A 20676-nucleotide genomic window follows, 5' to 3' on the forward strand; every position below is an offset into this window, starting at 1 on the left:
AAAATGTTCTACTGTATAATGTTGTACGAATTCTTTTAAAGAGGTTATCTTTTTCAAAATTTTATACTTTTAACGAGTTTTTATATTTTTTACGATTATTTTTTAAATTTTCCAATATAACTTTTTTTTTCTACATTTAGGTATATTTTATATAATAAAAAAGAAAGTTTATTCTGTTTAATTTAAAATGGTGTATTACAAAAAATTCTAGGATTATTTTAGAATAAGATATTTTTTTTTTCAAAATGTAATAAGTACTTGCAACGATTTTTGATTTTCGGATTATTTTTTAAATTTCTCATTATAACTTTTTTTTCTTGTACATGAATATACTATATATTGCTCAATAAAGAGGGCTTACTTTCTGTTCTTTAAAATGGTGTATTGGTGGTATTATAAACTATTCTAGGATTATTTTTGAATAAGATATGCTTTTTCAAAATGTAATAAGTACTTGCAACGATTTTTGATTTTAGGATTATTTTTTCAATTTCTCATTATAACGTTTTTATGTGTGTGTTATGATTGAATCTTATTTTTTATAGGTAATACTTTGGATCCACTTGACTCGGCCGGGCAAACTTCAAAATATGGAATAATTCCAATATTTACTGTCAAAGCTCCTGCACCACAAGCTTTGCTTGAAAAAAATAGCATGTAAATGTACCAAAGGATGTACAAAAAACTGCGGTTGTAGGAAGATAGGAATTAGTTATTCAATATTCTGCAAAGGGTGCATGTGCATGGGTACTAATTGTGGGAACTCTAAGATAACTGAGGTGTCAGAGGAAGATAATGAAGCTAATGCTAACGAAGAGATGGACTTTGATTTTGAAAATTTTTTAAATGTCAACGTTTAAATAATTTTAAATAAAGTGATGTTTTCTAAGACTAATATTTATGTAATTTTTGTAAAAGAAATAATTTTAAATAATACAGGTAAAAAAATATCAAAGAGTCACTTGGTTTACATTATTTAAATATAGATGATACACCATCTTAAAGAACAGAAAGTAAGCCCTCTTTATTGAGCAATATATTATAGTATATTCATGTACAAGAAAAAAAAGTTATGAGAAATTTAAAAAATAATCGTAAAAAATGTAAAAAATAATATTTTTTTATATTAGGCATTATATAATATATATTATAATATTATATTATATATACTATATATAATTTAATATTATATAATATATTATATAATAATATTATTTTATTTTTATATTATATTATAAAAAATCGTTAAAAGTATAAATCTTAAAAAAAGAAGTCGTACAACATTATACAGTAGAACATTTTAAAGGTAATTGATTTCTATTCCTCTTACATGTACCATTACATATGCCTAAAGTTACGTAGAAAAAAGTTACAGAACAATATTTGCGAAATAACACGGAAAACTGCCCAAAATTGCTGTGAGTGGCGAACTTTGAAAAATCATATTTCCAAAAATATAAATCCTAATTAGCTTTACTAAACAACATTTTAAAGAAGAAATATGTAGGTATTTTTCTGTAAAGCAATGTCTATACCTATATCCTCGTGGACAAAAGTTATGGGACAAAAAACAAAATTTCTTTCTTTTGGGTTTCTTTGTGCTTTTCCTTTTGAATATATTTTTGTAAAAAAAAGTATCATTGACTTTAAAATGTGATATTTAGATAGGAAATTTAACCAGGAACAAGTTTTATGTAGATATGTTTGTACCAAAAGTGCATAGAATTCACCCTAATGTAACCTGTGCCCAGGGACTAATTCACCCATTTCTCAAAAACGCACCCGTTTAAATGGTAGCACTCCGCGGTTTTTTCATATATAGATGTCCATTAACCATATGAAATAATAAAACCCCGTTAACGTTGTAGTTCCTTTTAGCTATCTTATTTTGAATATAATCAATAGCCTATAACGTCGATCTGCACCGATCTGTTTAATGGATAAAAATTATTTCATATATAATTTAGTATGTTAACAATTATAAAAACAAGAGGTGTCCGATCTAATTTTGTTCTGACTATAATTAATTAATAGTTCAAAAATGGCTTTTTTATAAATTAAAAGACGTGGGAAGATATTATTTCAGATTTTTTAGGTCATTCTAAACAAAAAAACGTCTTTTGTAATTTTTTTCTTAAGTTGATCGTTTTCGAGTTATAAACAATTTAAAACTGAAACAAGAACGAAAGATGACGATTTTCGAGGTTCAAAAACATAAGTAAAAAATATCATTTTTTGAAATTTCGAAGTACCTAAATTCAAGTTCAAATCATATTCTATCAGTTCTTGATAAGTATTCTGGATTTCTTTCATTTTGAAACATTGTTAAGTTGTTAATGACCGTCTTCCCATAAGAAACCTTCCTCGTTAACAGTTAAAAAAATATTTTAGAATAAAACATGGCAAAAATTCTTATCGGGACCTGATAAAAGAAGGTTTGCACTTGAAGTTATGTACTTGATTACAAAAATAATTATTTTTTATTTGTGTTTTTGAGCCTTGAAAATCGTCATCTTTAGTTCTTTTTAAGTTTTAAATTGTTTATAACTCGATAACAATCAACTTAGAAAAATTACAAGACCTTTTTTTTATTTAGAATGATCCAAAAAATCTGAAATAATATCTGGCCGGGTCGAATTTTTTTTACTACTACTACTACTATCGGTTTACAGCGTTCTCTGACGCCTTCTGACTCCTAATAATTTTTATCAATTAAACAGCTCGGTCCGATCGACCTTATATCGGAGACCCTCTACTATTAAATTTGTCTTAATATAAGTTTTAGTTTATTAAAAAAATCCACAAGAAAAAGAAAATGTTTTTCCTGTAGTTGGCTGTATACCATCAATCACAAAATTGGAAAAAATCCTTTGTAAAAGGTATACAATTTTATTAAAATCCCTTTAAAGGGCTACATCACAACAAAACGTTTTCGATTTTTATAAAAAATCATCATCAGTGTTAGATCTAAAAATAAGTATAACCGATTTAATGAATATAAAGTTGGCATTTAAATTTTGACTAAGGTTAGAGCAAGTTGGTTATACTTACAAACTGGATGCTAGCTGAGCCACAAAAGAAAAATATCCGGGTAAAAACCCTTTAAATATAATATAGATGCGTCAAAAGTGCATACTTTAATAAAAAGCCTAATGATGGTCACATGGCAACTAGGATAATGCCCTAAGGTAATGTATTGAAATTTCCCAACACGTGGGATCCAAATTGAGTTATTTACATTTCAATGACTTAATGGCAACTGAATGCGAAATGAGTGATGTTTCTGAAAGGTGTCGAAAGACAGACGGACAACGTGACGTAGAAGTTACCCTGTATTACCACAGCCAACTAATTGTAGTAAACGATTTTTTAAAAAATTTTTACACAGTAATAACAAACATCAACAAAGTTGTGGCTATAATTACATTAAAGTACCTTGATTATGTAAGGTGTAGGTAGAGTATAAAATGATTTTTATAATGTAAATAGAGAATTAGCCAGAATATATGCAGCCATCTATACATAATTCAAATGAAGTTGAATTAATTAGCAAATAATGGATCCATTTATGTTAAAGAACATCTGGGACCAAATAATTAAGTGGAAATATTTTTGCTAAGATGTTTTATTTATATGGATAGGTTGATGATTGTGGTTCCTATTCAAAATTGAAGTAAGTCCAACTGTGTTGATGAAAATTTAATTTACTATGAATTAAAAGGAGTTGTTGGTTTAATTGTACTAATTGGCAGAGTAAATAAGAGAGTCTGTAGTATATGGAAGTCTGATATCAAAGTAGTGTTGAAATTAAGATAAGTAGTATGAGTCACAGGAGGAGACTGATATGATATAATGATATGTAAATCAATTGGTTCTGGGTACCTGAGTGTTGAAATTGGAAGTGAAGACAGAATATTAATTGAACTAATAACCAGGGCAAAAGTATGAGGTCCTTTTATGTAACATAGACATCTAGGACTAAAAATGTTTTTGAATTAGGGATTTTCTACCAAGTTATTGAAAAGGAATGGAAAAGGTTTAAAATTGGATGGATGCATGAAGGTGTTTTGGAAAAATAAGCATTATTGGTAAAAATAGTAGGTAATGAATAATGAATAATTTATGGTTTGATATCTGAATTGTTTACTGTAATGAGGTGTGATGAGAAAGGCTGGGCGCCCCAGACTGATATATCATATCAGTCTCCTCGTGTGACTCATACTACTTATCTTAATTTCAAATCTACTTTGATATCAGACTTCCATATACTACAGACTCTCTTATTTACTCTGCCAATTAGTACAATTAAACCAACAACTCCTTTTAATTCATAGTAAATTAAATTTTCATCAACACAGTTGGACTTACTTCAATTTTGAATAGGAACCACAATCATCAACCTATCCATATAAATAAAACATCTTAGCCAAAATATTTCCACTTAATTATTTGGTCCCAGATGTTCTTTAACATAAATGGATCCATTATTTGCTAATTAATTCAACTTCATTTGAATTATGTATAGATGGCTGCATACATTCTGGCTAATTCTCTATTTACATTATAAAAATCATTTTATACTCTACCTACACCTTACATAATCAAGGTACTTAAATGTAATTATAGCCACAACTTTGTTGATGTTTGTTATTACTGTGTAAAAATTAAAAAAAAATTTACTACAATTAGTTGGCTGTGGTAATACAGGGTAACTTCTACGTCACGTTGTCCGTCTGTCTTTCGACACCTTTCAGAAACATCACTCATTTCGCATTCAGTTGCCATTAAGTCATTGAAATGTAAATAACTCAATTTGGATCCCACGTGTTGGGAAATTTCAATACATTACCTTAGGGCATTATCCTAGTTGCCATGTGACCATCATTAGGCTTTTTATTAAAGTATGCACTTTTGACGCATCTATATTATATTTAAAGGGTTTTTACCCGGATATTTTTCTTTTGTGGCTCAGTTAGCATTCAGTTTGTAAGTATAACCAACTTGCTCTAACCTTAGTCAAAATTTAAATACCAACTTTATATTCATTAAATCGGTTATACTTATTTTTAGATCTAACACTAATGATGATTTTTTATAAAAATCGAAAACGTTTTGTTGTGATGTAGCCCTTTAAAGGGATTTTAATAAAATTGTATACCTTTTACAAAGGATTTTTTCCAATTTTTAGTTTATTGACGTGTATAATGCCAAGGTCAGTTAGAAACTTCTGTACAAGATTTAGTTTCATGTTAGTTTAGTTTCAGTTAGTTTGACTTGGACCAACAACCAAGAGATAAGAGCGAGTATCGAAAAACCTAGATCCACCTTTAACCGGATGGGTGCCTTCTTTAAGAGTCACAACCTCTCTTGGAATAAAAGTAAGAATGCTGCGATACGACACCTTCTCTGTATTTTTTTATGGTGTTGAATCGTGGACATTGAACGAAAATATGTGCAGAAAATTGGAAGCATTTGAGATGTGGCTATATCGGAGAATACTTAAGATACTAAAAAATGGGGGTCCTTAGACGATAAAGAAGAACCAAGAGGTATTAACATCCATCAAATCTCGAAAGTTACAATACTTCGGACACATTATGCGAAATTAATCCAGATATTCGCTCCTACAAACCATCCTGTAAAGAAAAATATTTGGAAAGCGAGGTCCAGGAAGAAGAACATCCTGGTTAAAGAACTTCAGAACACCACAACAAATGTGCAGCTTTTCCGAACTGCTGCAAATGAGGTTAAGATTGACATGATGATGACCAACATTCGACACGGATAGTTATTAACGACAAGTTATTGAAGAAAAAAAACAAAACATCTTCACAATCTGAAAAATCGTACAAACGTACTACATCATACAAATGGAATAAAGGACCCCTCAACACTCCTTATGGAAAAGTGGTCCCGGTTAAATTTAACGAAAGTTTGGTCAATGATACTTCTCGATGTGTAGATTAAAAAAAGTCCATGGGACCTGGGTCTGAATAACTACTATTCTCGAGCTACAGCCTTCTGAAGTTATTGGATTCGAGTGCTCGGTTTACGTTAAGTGCACTAATTCACGGTCAAGTGAACGAAAATATTTATTATTGGAAGAAGAGAGACTCATTTTCTTCATGCATACTTGCGTCTTGTATATGAATTCATGCTCAAAAATAGATGCATCGTATTTTAGTCCTGAGGAAACTTCCGAAAAGTCCTCAGAAAACTAAAGAAGTGCGATATAAAATGTGCTACTAGAGCGATGTAAGAATTATCATGTTTTCATGAACGCTTCATATTTATGCAATACCAACAAAGCTGCAGTTCGGCCTTATCTTTAGAATACTACTTAACAGTGGCGAATCTAGGGAGGAATGAGGTAATTCCACCCGTAACATACTGCAGAATTAAATAAAAAAATTGTTCTTCATTTAATGAGAATGAACGAGATGGACCCGTCAAAACACATGTATAACCGCAAAGACCGGATGGTGCGAGGAAAATACGTAGGCCCAGAGTACGATTTAAGGACCAGGTGGAAAACGAGTTACGGGTGTTAAGTGAAAAATTTCAAAAAATGGATCTAGCAGGTTTTGATTCTATAGGCCTCAATTACCGATTATAATGTAATGCGCATTAGGAGTAGTTACATAGTTAGAACCTTACCTCTTCGGGTATCGTTCCTCTTCGGTACCGTGCGATTCAAGAACTGTCTTCCAACCATCTACCCGGAAAAGTTCTGCCTCGATTCTCAATTTTTTCAAGAGAGTTTCCAGTCGTTCGGAATGGCTTAGTGATATGGATGATGTAAAATAGCTGGACCGAGCTTCGTCACAAATACATATTCTATGGAAATATAGTAATAAATATTAACAAAGCAATTATTTATCATTGTATCAAATAAGGAGATTCAATGCTGACTGAAACCTGTTTTCAAATAAACTCATATATGATGGGACTAATAAGTTTGATCAATTTAAGGGGAAGTATGGTTTGAAATCAACATTTCAAGAACATTTTTGTGATTTTTTGAAACTGTTTACAATTATTTTATTTTTAAATTAAATAAGCATATTAAACACTAATTTTGAAGTTTCGGTCAAAAAATGATCGAATTTTTTTAAAGTGAAAATGTGGTGTTTATTATAATTAAATTGAAAAGTTTTTTCAGTGGCGTAGCACCTTTACTTAACCTCGGGGTGAGGCGATTTAATAAATTATATTTTCTTCATAATATACAATTGAGTCCAGGGTTCTTTATTGCAGATTGTACTTAAAATCTGAAAACATTCCCAACCGTCTTTTTTTGTACCTATCTCTGTTCAATGTACTGAATCTAGAGCGTTCATAAAAATAACATGTGTTTTTAATTAATAAAAGGCGGTAGCTGGTTCGTCTTTAGTTTCATGCGTGGAAGAAAATAATGCTAGATAAAAAGTGTGTTTTATCTCGCCAGGTATTAATGACGCAAGGGTAAAGAATCGTGCGCACAACTGTATACAAATAATCTAGATAATATCTATTAGGTCTGGATCCCGCGTATGAAAAAAAAGTTGATTAATAGCAAGCTGAAAATTTGTTAATAGCTTAAGAGTGTCTAGTCGGACAAACTTTGATATATCGGAACACTGGAACAGGGGAAGTTTTAATTGTGGAACAGGTTAAAAATTTGGAACGGTCAGACCACGAAAACGGCACATGTATTTTGTCCGACAGAACAGACTTAAACTCTCCGAACAGAGATTAAACTCTCATGCAAAAATCAGACTGCTATTTATCACCAAATGGGCGTTTTAATGAGTGGAACATGTAGAATATGTCAAATGACAGGAATTATGACAGGTGATAAATAGCAGTCTGATTTTTGCATGAGAGTTTAATCTCTGTTCGGAGAGTTTAAATCTATTCTGTCGGACAAAATAAAAGTGCCGTTTTTGTGGTCTGACCGTTCCAAATTTTTAACCTGTTCCACAATTAAAACTGCCCCTGTTCCAGTGTTCCCTTATATCAAAGTTTATCCGGCTAGACACCCTTAAGCTATTAACAAATTTTCAGCTTGCTATTAATCAACTTTTTTTTCATACGCGGGATCCAGGCCTATATATAATTGTGGGGAAAATAAGGGATAAAATAGTTCTAAGAATAAAAAAACACAAATTCACTTTAGACTGCTTCAAATGCACTAACACTTAGATAAATAAATCCCATTTTACAATGTCGTAACACTGGCTGGGCAATAAAAAAAGATATTTATGTAACCCTATTTAGTACACTACGCTCCGAATAAAAACAGATTTTTAACAATTTTACAAAATTTAATGAATCAATTGGCAATGGTTCCTACTGCAATTTATTAGATAAATAAATTTCATTTTATAATGACAACACTGGCTTGGCAATAAAAAAGGTATTTTATGTAAAAGAAGAAGAAAAAATGTAGAAAATATTTTACCGCTATTTAGATATTTATACGCTTAAACAAATAGTACCAGCTTCGCTGCTTGAAAAATTGAAAGATTAAAATTTAATGGTCGCTCGTGTGAGTCGAGCGTGTACAAAATTGACAGTAAGGCTCGTTTGTGTTACGAGTCGAGCGCGTAGATCAAGGGGTTAAGTGCAATTCAAATAATATTTAAAAAAAAGAATGTGTGTGTACTTTGTACGCACGTAAGAAGTTAGACTTCTATTATATGATTTCTTAAAAATAAATATACTTTAAACAGTTTGTTTTAATTTTTTTTAAACACCAAACTAATTTTGTGCTTACCGCTTTCAAAAAAATAAAAAAAGTATAGGACCCAGTGCAGGGTTCGAACTCAAGACCTTTCGATCTCTGGCCGAATGCTATACCAAATACGCTACGAAGACTGTGTCTGTATCGATTCGAACGTACCTAATGACAATTCACGGTAACAAACAGACAAGGTAATGTATAATAAATATACAATAAGATCTTTTAACCCGCCGTTACACGCGTCTTCTATTGTGACGTGGTTGCACGCGTATGAGCGTCGCCCTCACCTACATAAATTCGACTTATTTCGAGGAAGAATGAATGTCAACATGTATAAATATAAAATGGGTTGTACTCACATATTATAGAAAGTCTCGTAAACCAATTTTTTTATTAATTTAACAAAACAAAAGTAAAAATAATAAAATAATAAAAAATATTTCTTTGTAGCATTTATGTAATTAACTATTAATATTTTGTATTTTGATAACGACGTCCGAGGTGGAATTCGAAACGTCAATAAAATCAATTTTTCAAGTTAAATTGTGGCTTACTTCCCAATTAGAATAGGTAAATTTCAAAATGGGTTCTTAACCAGTGGCGCACCTAGAATTTTCCTCTGGGGGGGGGGGGGGTTTGCTTGGGCACCGAAAGTTTTTTGTATTATTTTTGAAAGATAAGTTACATTTTCCTACTTTTTTTTATATATATTTCTATATGCTCTGGGTGGGATTTTAACCCCCAAACCCCCCCTCGGTGTGCCACTGTTCCTAACCTAATCCAAACAATAATATTTTAATTAAATCTACCTAAATATTAAATAAAAACCTAAAAGTTTCTTTGAGATAACAGAAACGTGATTTCACCGTGATTGCACGCGCAGTGAGGAATTCCCTCACTTGAAGGGGGATGTCTCTTCTTTCAACTATCACACAGCACACTGACCGCCTGAAATATTCTATAACTTTTTCATACCCTCTCATGAAACATGCTAAAGGCATTCCTGGGTGCTTAAGGTTATCGTATTAGTTTACACAATTTCATTGGTTATAAACAAATATGGTGAGGGATTCCCTCATAGCGCGTGTAATGGCGGGTTAATAATACTCATCTTACTCCTGAGAAAGACAAATCCAAAGACACAAAAATTATAATAAATATATTTACTAAAAACACTAATATATTCTTTTCACACCTTTTCTTGCACTGCTATATTTATACATAACTAGAAAGATTTAGCAACTAAACGCCATACTGCCTGTGTGCGCATGCGCGCAGTATTATGAAATTTTACTCTCAATCGCGCCTAAAGAAGTATAACTTCAAAAAATTCAAGGAAAAATATTGAAAAATAAGCAAATTTTTACAGACACCTAAAAAATGGATTTTGCGGTGGACATCAGAACTCGCCACTGGATTATGTGAAACAAACAATTCAAAAAGAGTTTATTAGCTTATGAGTTCTCAAGGTAACGCTGTCGAGTTTTTTATTTTTAACGATTTTTGAGTTCTTGGTATAAAGTACTCGAAAATAAAAAAAAAACGAAATTCTTTGTAACAGAAGGGTGAAAATCAACATACATATTTATTATTACAAAAAATAAGCACAAAAACAAATTCGTCTCGGGGGCGTTACCTCAAGAAATGTCTAAAGAAAATCTATGCAAAATTTCAGGTGGATCGGTCAAGTAGTTTTTGAGTTACATTGTCCACCGCCTTTGAAAAAGCAGTTTTGAGAAAAACTTTTGAGAAAAGCAGATTATATGCATTTATAAAAAAGTTAGTGGTTGAATGTTTTCGGAACATACTGTAACAATAGAGTTTCTACCAAACGCAAGTACCGGTTCCTACGACTAGAAAGATTCATCCCTCCGGATAACAGTAGGCGTTACGTCAGAGAATCGACCGCGCTGTGCTAGAGGTGAGCCCGGATTTCTTCGGAATGTTCCAGAAAATAACGTCTGGTATAAATAACGGACGATTTTGTAAATTAAGTTAGTGTATAAGATAAATTCGATCTGTAACTTGTATAAATAAATTCGTATAAACGAACCGAGAGTTTTATAACTGTAAGCTCGCTACAATATAGACTAATAATAATAATATCTTATCGGGGAGATCCTTTCGGATTGTTCCAGCGCCATTTACATCTTTAACCCTGTTTCAAGTAACTAGTGTCGATGTACACTAGCCCAGGGGGACTGACGGCTAACGTGCTCTCCGAGGCACGGTGAGACGGCTCGTATCATTTTTAGAAATGGAAAATTGTTTGTCTTTGGCAGGGCTCGAACCCACGTGCACTGCCGTATGAGGCCAGCGATTATGCCGTTACGCTACGGCCGCTCACACAATTTAGACTGAGTCCTGGCGATATGCCAGATGCGCGTCGAGATGAATGGTGAGCAGCGCGTCGAGATAACTGGCGAGCAGAAAGTCTTCACTATATCCTTACCATAAATTGCAATAAAAATGTTATAATGCAAATGCAATAGCCTTTTCATATTTGGCTGAATGTCATGCAATGATTCGCGACATTCTTAAAATTCTATATGACGTTGATCTATTGATTTGGATTGCCCGTTTATTTTAAAATACTGTCAAAAAACTGTCAAATTAAAAACAGAAATTTTAACGATTCTCTCAAAAAATATTAATTTTTAACCTTTTTCGAAAGAAAAGTGTTGTGTAACTTATTAGATTTTATATGTTTAATTTAAGAAAGAACTAGAGATTTGACTTTTCCTAAAACTGTTTGTATTTTTTTATTCAACAACTTCAACTTTCATATTTTTTATCAACAACAACCTCCTTAATTTTTTTTATGTAAACATTCTAAAGCTTGGTTTATATGAACAACATTACAAAAATATATATTATATTTTATGGTAAAAAATTTAATATTTCTCGGGAGAATCGTTAAAATTTCTGTTTTTAATTGACAGTTTTTTGACAATTATTATATTTTAAAATAAACGGGCAATCCAAATAAAAAAATCAATCGTTTATTTGTTGGTGCAACTGGACATCAAAGAAGAGTTTGGTTTGAACTAAATCGTGCTTGCGTCTGAGTGTCGATTCGATTACAATAACAATACATATCTACTGTGTAACTAACTGCATAATGTCCTATATGACTTTGGATAACTTTTCAGGAGAGAGTAAAAACTATTTTAGTTTGCAATTTTCTACATGACATAGACTCTTCTTCATGGCAGTTAGGACCGAATGCTTGTTGCTCGGCAGTTAGGACCTAATGAAAGAGTTAAAATTAGCGCTAAATTAAATGACTTATTATTTGTTACAAAATTGCAATAATGTATTTTAGTGGTTAGGTTCCAATGCTGCGAAAAACGAAAAATGAGAAAAATTTGAGGACCTAATGAAAGAATTAAAATTAGCGCCAAATTAAATGATTTATTATTTGTTACTACACTGGGGTGCAAAATTAACCGGACACCTTAAACATGGGTCATTTTTGATGTCTCGAATTTCCTAAACCTGTTGTCCGATTTAAGTAATCTTTTAATATGTTATAGCCTTATTGTTTAACAATATCTCTGTAATAGCATTGTTGCTAAAGAGTTAAATTTTCATTGTATACAGGGTGTACCAATCAAACTGTGTTTTTTTCTCAAAGTTAGCATCACCCTGTAGAATATTGTAGCATTTATAAAACAATGAAATTAAAATCCAACTATAGCCTCATGTTTTCTCAACATTTTGGTTTTTGATTCATTCGCTTACATTAGACCATAAAAAAGTTAGGTACTTTAACAACTAGCCATGATTTTCATCAATACAGGGTGTTTTTAAATAAGTATTGCAAACTTTAAGGGGTAATTCTGCATGAAAAATAATGACAGTTTGCTTTATAAACGGTATTTCCGCAAATGCTTCGTTTCCGAGATAGGGGGTGTTGAAATTTTTCATACAAACTGACGATTTATTTATTGTTTTAAAACCGGTTGAGATATGCAAATGAAATTTGGTGGGTTTTAAGAGTTAGTTATTGCACATTTCTTGACATACAAATAAGAATTTAATATTCACCATTGGCGCGCATACGGGTAATATGACGGCTCAAATTACCCGCATGCGCGCCAATGGTGAATATTAAATTCTTACTTGTATGTCAAAAAATGTACAATAACTACGTCTTAAAACCCACCAAATTTCATTTGCATATCTCAAACGGTTTTAAAGCAATAAATAAATCGTCAATTTGTAAGAAAAATTTCAACACCCTATATCTCAGAAACGAAGCATTTGCGGACATAGGTTTATAAAACAAACTGTCGTTATTTTTTCATTTAGAATTACCCTGTATTGATGAAAACATGGCTAATTGTTATAGTACCTAACTTTTTTATGGTCCAACATAAGCGAATGAATCAAACAACACAATGTTGAAAAAACATGAGGCTATGGTTGGGTTTTAATTTGAGTATTTTATACAAGGTAGAATATTCCACAGGGTGATGGAAAATTTGAGAAAAAACACAGTTTCATTGGTACACCCAGTATACAATGAAAATTTAACTCTTTAGCAACAATGCTATTACAGCGATATTGTTAAAGAATAAGGCTATAACATATTAAAAAATCACTTAAATCGGACAACAGGTTCAGGAAATTCGAGACATCAAAATGACCAATTTTGAAGGTGTCCGGTTAATTTTGCACCCCAGTGTATATTGCAATAATGTATTTTAGTGGTTAGGCTCCAATGCCGCGAAAAACGAAAAATGAGAAAAATGGCAGATTGGACATTATGCATGTACACAGTCGATATTATGCTTATTGAAAAAATTAAATCCGTACACACTACTAGTTGTTTTACCTTAGTTTTAATTTTTTCCAAACTGGTACCATGTTGACAATACAAGCCAGTTGCATCATAAACAGGGACGTAGTGTCAAATGAGTCGTTTTCTCCTGGATTTAAAAAGTTGACAGGCCATACGTCGATATACATTTTGTTTCTGACACTGTAAATATTAAAAATATTAGACACAAAGAAAAATCAATTTATGAAATTTAGCGTCCGATATGGATATAAATAGGCAGCTTGTTTTTCGTTTCGATTCAAAACTGTTCATGTAGCCCCACTGAAGATGTCTGCAGAGACAGAAACGTATGTATGGGGATGGTGCATCACCTCTGAACCAAAATGAAGCATAAGCTGTTTTTTAATTTTATTCATATTTTGAGTACACTGAATCAACTTTCGTTAGAATTTTCCTAGACGAATAGGAACTGCATATTGTAGAGTCCATTTCGTGTTCTTTTTTCGTCGTCTTCTTGCCTTATAAACTGTAAAAGGCAGATATTAAGGATGTTACCACAATGTGATTCCAAGAGAATTTTCACATTTATTGTTTAGATCTGGGACTTCTCATTTCTCTGTAATATATGTCGCTACCACTAGAGCGCCCGATACGCAGAATTGTTTTTACAATTCTGCTTAAATAGGCAGCTTGGTTTCGCTTCGGTTCAGAGGTATTCATATAACCCCCACTGAAGACGTCTGGAAAGACAGAAACGTATTATAGGGATGGTGCATCACCTCTGAAGCGAAATGAAGAATAACGACGGTTAAACTGCAAAACCTCGTAAGTCAGTTTTATTTAGTTAAGAGGAGAGACGAAAAACATTTTGGCTTCTTTATGTGAGATTCAATTGATTAGTTTTGTGTGTGTAGGGTTCTTTTTAGGTAACGATTCCATTACCATTAAGTAAAATTCAGTAATATTGTTTTTTTTTGTCAAAGAGCGACTTACGAGGTTTTGTTACTTCAGATTTTAAACTATCATTAAACTTACGAGGTTTTGTAACTTAAAATCTTACTTATGAGGTTTTTGTAGATGTCGTTAGTACCATTAAATTTAAATATTGACTTACAATAGGCTATTGATTATGTTCAAAATAAGAAAGCTAAAAGGAACTACAACGTTAACGGTATTTTATTATCTTATACAACCTCTAAATTTGAGAAAACCGCGGAGTGCTACCATTTAGATGGGTGCGTTTTTGAGAAAGGGGTGAATTAGTCCCTAGGCACAGGGTGAATTAGGGTGAGTTCTATGCACTTTTGGTACAAAGACGTCTACAGGAAAATTGTTCCAGGTTAAATTTACTATCGACATATCACATTTTAAAGTCAAAATTATTTTTTTTACAAAAATATATCCAAAAGAAAAGCAAGAAAAAAACACGAAAGTAAGCAATTTTGTTTTCTGCCCCATTCTTTTTTCTGCAGGGATATAGGTATAGGCAGTGCTGTTTTTGTGACGGTACGCGCCGGTACGCCGTACCGGTACCTCTTGGGACAAAAAAAAAGAAAAAATAACAAAATTATAGACAAATTCCTGAATTATTTCCTTGCTCCCAAATAGCTTTAAAATGACCTTATTGAGGCTAAATTTAAAAAAATTTCCCGGGTACGGACCCCCTTACGAACACTCCCCAGACCCACCGGAACATTGCGTACCGGAACCTATATTGTTACAAAAACAGCACTGGGTATAGGCATTACTTCAGCGAAAAATAACTTCCATCCTCACACTTTAAAATGACGTTTAGTAAAAGTCTCTACGATTTATAGTTTCCAAAATAGGATTTTTCAAAGTTTGCCGCTCACAGCATTTTTGAGCCATTTTCCCCATTATTTCGCAAACATTGTTCTGTAACTTTTTTCTACGTATTTCTAGATATATGCAATGGTACATGTAGTAGAAAGAGAAGTCAATTAGCTTTAAAATGGTCTATTGTATAAGGTTGTACAACTATTTTTAAACACGTTATGCTTTTTCAAGGTTTTATACTTTTAATGATTTTTGATATTTTTTATGATTATTTTTTAAATTTCTCATTATGACGATTTTTCTTGTACATTTATGTATATACATTGTAAAATAAAAAAAGCATATTTTCTTTACTTCAAAATGGTGTATTGCAAAAAATTATAGGACTATTTTTAAACAATCAAGTGTATCCGTAATTTGAGAAAAATTTTAATTTTTTTTATTTTTTTTTTTCAGTTAGAAGAATATAATTGCATATTATAATATAATTTTTAATTCAAAATAACTTTTCTTAATAACACTTTTCGATATTGTGAAATATAAAGGTACTTTACTCTTGAGCGAAATTCATATTTTTTAACATACCTCGTACACTATTAATAAAATTTTATATCTGATGATTGCATTTTAGGTCTTAGACTATGCAAAGAATTTTATAAAGAATACCTATTTTTCATAAAGTTAATACTAAAAAAGTTTTCCATATGGTTCCAACTTAGTGTGACCTATTGCATGTGTATATGTCTCATTTTGAAAAAGAATATCTCGTTTAAAAATAGTCCTAGAATTTTTTACAATACACCATTTTAAAATAAAGAAAATAAGCTTTCTTTTTTATTGTACAATATATATATATATATATATATATATATATCAAGCAGTGATTCTTGAGGATGCAGTCTATTTTGGCCCACAAGACAAAGAAAACTCTTTGACTTACTGTCAAGCTTTCGAATTTATTTTAATTCTTTTTCAAGACATCTGTTGACAAAAATATACTGATATATATATATATATATATATATATATATATATATATATATATATATATATATATATATATAAACATATATTTTACTTACTTTAAGTAATTAGGGAATTAAAACTTGAGACTGTCATTGTCGGATTTGCCGTAGACTTACGCACCTTCTATGTCTAGGTCTCGAATGTTGTTTTTTGATTAGAATGTGTCTAAAGATATTCAACCTCTTGTCTTTACCGACGAACCCAGAGAGGTTGAAGAGGGCGAAACACATTTCTAAGAACTGGTGTTTGGATCTTTGATTCTATTCGAAAAATTTTTCCCAGCCCGAAATGGTGGATGTGTGAATTGTTCGTAAGGGGATTTTTCCACATTCTCTATTTCATCTATTTTATATATATATATATATATATATATATATATATATATATATATATATATTTATTTTTAGCATCTCATGACGTCCCCCCATGTTAAACCGTAGTCTCTCGTGGCTTCCAGGTCTTCGTGAACTCCGATATACGGTTGCCACGAGGACTTTCCCTAAAATGTATCGCAAATGAAAGGTACCACTTCCTACAATGCTTACACAAAATATTGGCCGGACGTCCTCAGTCACGTTATCTGTATAATAATATGCACATTACTTGGAGCAATTGCCGTCAGGCGCGCCATGTTCGCTTGCTGTATATCTAAAATCACTTTAACGGTTTTGATGGCATCCAAATATATATTTATTCAGTTTGCGGTTGTGGTGGTCTCCGTATATTTGAGTTTATGTCCTCATGGCTTCCACTGCGCTGTTGCCACCTTAAATGTTGGAATTTAGACTTCGGATATTTTTATAATTGATTATTGTAGTATGTTGAAAAAAATATTGTTGTGATATATTAATGATATTTTTTTGTATAATTAACAATGTATTTTTTTCACTGCAAAAATAAAAAATTAAAAAGTATGTTCATTAAAATTGATGAATTTATCATAACCAGTTGCCGAATCTGCTGGTCTAATTGCTCAATTGTAACATATTATAGAAGTGTTAAAATTGAATTCTTAATTTTTTATTACAAAATTTTTACCTCGACAGCGTAGGGTACAAGAGGACGGCTTAAGTAAAGTAAGTACAAAATTTTTAATAATATATTTTGTTCAACTAATAGGTGCAAAGGTGTCTGGAAAATAATAAAAATGTTTAAAACATTGCTTACTTATTTCATACACTCAATGTATTTTTTTATGTAAGGATATAGAAAATAATATTTTGAAAAATATTTAAAATATAGTAAGTAAGTCTTAAATTTTACATTACATAAAGTAGTTAAGTCTGCTAGTCTACAAAATTAAAAACAAATAGAATACTTAAAAAAAATTAAAGCACTCATGCCATACCAAACGAACTACATTCTTACATATTTTAAAAAGAAAAATATTTAATTTTGCCCACCCCGACTAAACTATCGGCAGGTAAAAAGTCTGCAGTATGCGGGGGCCCTACTATTGAAATAAATTAGAAAATTAAAATAAACTTATCTACCGTTATGAAATTCTAATTTGACACAAAAAACTGTATCCTGGATTAAGAACAAGTGTGTAGAATACTCTCGTGAATTAAGAAGCGTTTCTACTGTAGGGTGACCATATCATAAATTTGAAAAAAACGGGACACATCCAAGCAGCAGTAGCGCACCTATAATTTTTCTCTGGGGGGAAGGGGGTTGGCTTGGGCGTCGAAATTTTTTTCTATATTTTGTGAAAGACAAGTTACATTTTCCTGCTATTATTTATATATTTTTCATATGCCCTGGGGGAAAGGGGGTTTAACTCCCAAACCCCCCCCCTGGGTGCGCTACTGCCAAGAAGGGTTTGGAGCGATACCCAAACAGGGATTGAAACACCTTCTTTTAGCTAATTTGGAACCTATAAATCCTTTTCAATTTTAAATGTGTAATTTACGTACGATCAAGACTGCGAAACACGCAGAAAACTAAAAAACTACGCTAGAATGACGTGGATAAACAACCAATCCGTCAAAACAAAACAGGGAAGAATAAAAAATAGCGAGAAACACAGCAAACTCAACAAATAAAAAGAAGAAAAATGACGGGTTTCGCTGGAGGACATTAAAAAAGACAGAGAAAACAATCAAATATATCAATTTTACAAAATAGTCAGATAAAAAAATACGTCCAGCATTAAAACAAGAGTACTAAAAAACAAAAAAAAAAAAGAGAAACCCTGTTTGAAGACAAACAGATCAGCAGAATATGAGAAGAATATTACGAAAAAATACTATTCGGTATGAAGGAAACAGATGAAGAAGAACAAGATAACAACGAAGTAGAAATATTCACAGAAGAAAACGTACAAAAACAAATATTAAAAACATAGAAAACGGAAAAGCAGCAGAAGAAAATGAAATAACAGTGGAATAAAATACAGAGGAAGAGAATTACATAAGGAAATAAACCAGCTAATACAACAAAAAATATGAACAAAACAGACTACCAGCCGATTGGAACGCAGATATTATAGTAGGTACCTATATACAGTAAAACCCCGCAAATCCTAATTGGGGGGACAGCCTGTTCCGATTCCGAAAAGTTGGGATTATCCGAAAGTTAGCCTAACTAATAATTGAAAGTTTACTTTGTCGTTGATTTTGAGTCGCTGTGCCTGTCTCTCTCCCTCTTCCACCCATCTCAGATTGCTGTTACTGATGCAGAGCCAGTGTCATCATTTGTGCTTAGTCGTTAACTCCATGGCTTGATTTCTAATTTGAATAAGCTCCATTTTTCCCCGTTCCCCTATACAAGATGGATGAGAAAACCAAGAAGAAAGTGTAATTACAGAATGGATTGAAGCTGACGACAAATGGAGCGAAGAATTTACGGATGAATACATTGTAGACTTGGTTCAACCACAAGGCAACCCTAATGACTAATGAAGATGAAGAAAGCGAGGAAGAAGTTTCCCTGTCATATTGGGTGTCACACGCAGATGCCACTAAAGCTCTGGGTGTGGCTCTACGTTACGTGGAGCATAACTCTGCTGCGTTACCAGTAGATGTAATGTTTATGTGTAAATAGTTTATCATCACTGCGTCAATTCGCTACACTTCCATGCGTCAGAAGAAAGTTACGGAGTCAAAGACCTGTTAAACGTAGATTGTGCAATTTTCTGGTTTTACTCTGTATAATAAACATGTTTCTAAGTTTTTGTCTTGAATTTTTTTCACTTGCCGTTGGTCCGGATTTGCCGAACGTTAGGATTAGCGGGGTTCTGATTTGCGGGGTTCTACTGTATATAAAAAAGAAGATCGGAAGGAGTGCGAGAATTAAAGAGCAAGCACTTTATTTAACACCATATATAACATTCTAGCAAACATACTAAACATAAGACTTGAATCATGCGCTAAACGAATATTAGAAGAATACCAGAACGGGTTCAGACCGGGAAGGTCGATGATTAGTTCCATACATACAGTGGAGCAAATAGGTAATTCAAAAATCGAGAGAATAAAACAGAGAAATACACCTAATATTCATGGATTTCAAAAGTGCTTTGATACAATCAATCGGAAGAAAATGATGGGGGAGCTAGAGAATGTTGGTATCCCAGAAAAATTAAGACATGCTAACAGTGAGCCTAAAGAATACCAGAGCAAGGATCAGTTTCAACGGAACAACTTCTAAGAAGATTAATGAAAACAAAGGTGTGAAACAAGATGACTCTATCTCGCTACGACATGATTTAATCTTATATTAAAAGTAATCATGAGAAGGACAAACTGTGCAAAAAAACATTACAGATCAACTTTAACTAGTAGCATAATGCAGATGATGTAGTCATAATAGAGAAGGCAAAGATGACACTTTCAAAAGCACTTGGAAAATTACATAAGGAAGCGAAGAGAATAGGACTAGAGATAAACAAGCAAAAACAAAATACATGACGGTAGGGAAGGATGACACAATAATTCAGAAATATCTAATAACACAGAATGAGAATAATACTGGGCCACAAAGTAGCAACAGAGAGAGAAATACGAATGAAAACAAATGCCGCAATTGAAGAAAAATTAAAGAGAGAAAATATGGTCAGTTACAAAAAATCAACCAAAAGCAAACATTTGGGACATTTAGGCGTCCCGAGAGACTTTTTCGGGACCCCGGGACAAATCGTTAAAAAACGGGACAATCCCGTTTTTACGGGATGTTTGGTCACCCTATTCTACTGTTATAACGTCCTTCACTTAATCGTAATTGAAAAGTATTTGAAAAAGTTATTTAAAGTGGGTCCTTGTTTTGGTTCTTTATTTAAATTTGGTTCTATTCTTGTAATGTTTTCTAAATTTATAATGAGAAGTTTATAACTTTATTAGAT

At 32.1% G+C, this 20676-nt stretch overlaps 1 protein-coding gene across 2 annotated transcripts in view; it reads right to left on the reverse strand.

Moving 5' to 3' along the window:
- LOC114335832 (solute carrier family 12 member 9) overlaps window positions 1-20676 on the reverse strand; it is a 144995-nt gene that overhangs the window by 23812 nt on the left and 100507 nt on the right. For both annotated transcript variants that reach the window (XR_007697890.1, XM_050650106.1), the window contains exons 12-13: window positions 13566-13712; window positions 6658-6837 (exon numbers count right to left, since the gene is read on the reverse strand). Coding sequence is in view for 1 of the 2 variants with exons in the window: in XM_050650106.1 (XP_050506063.1) it covers window positions 6658-6837; window positions 13566-13712 (327 nt within the window). In the remaining variant the exon portion in view is untranslated. The remainder of the gene's footprint in view (window positions 1-6657; window positions 6838-13565; window positions 13713-20676) is intronic.

This window comes from Diabrotica virgifera, chromosome 1 (assembly GCF_917563875.1).
Source record: "Diabrotica virgifera virgifera chromosome 1, PGI_DIABVI_V3a".
Classification (NCBI taxonomy): domain Eukaryota; kingdom Metazoa; phylum Arthropoda; class Insecta; order Coleoptera; family Chrysomelidae; genus Diabrotica; species Diabrotica virgifera.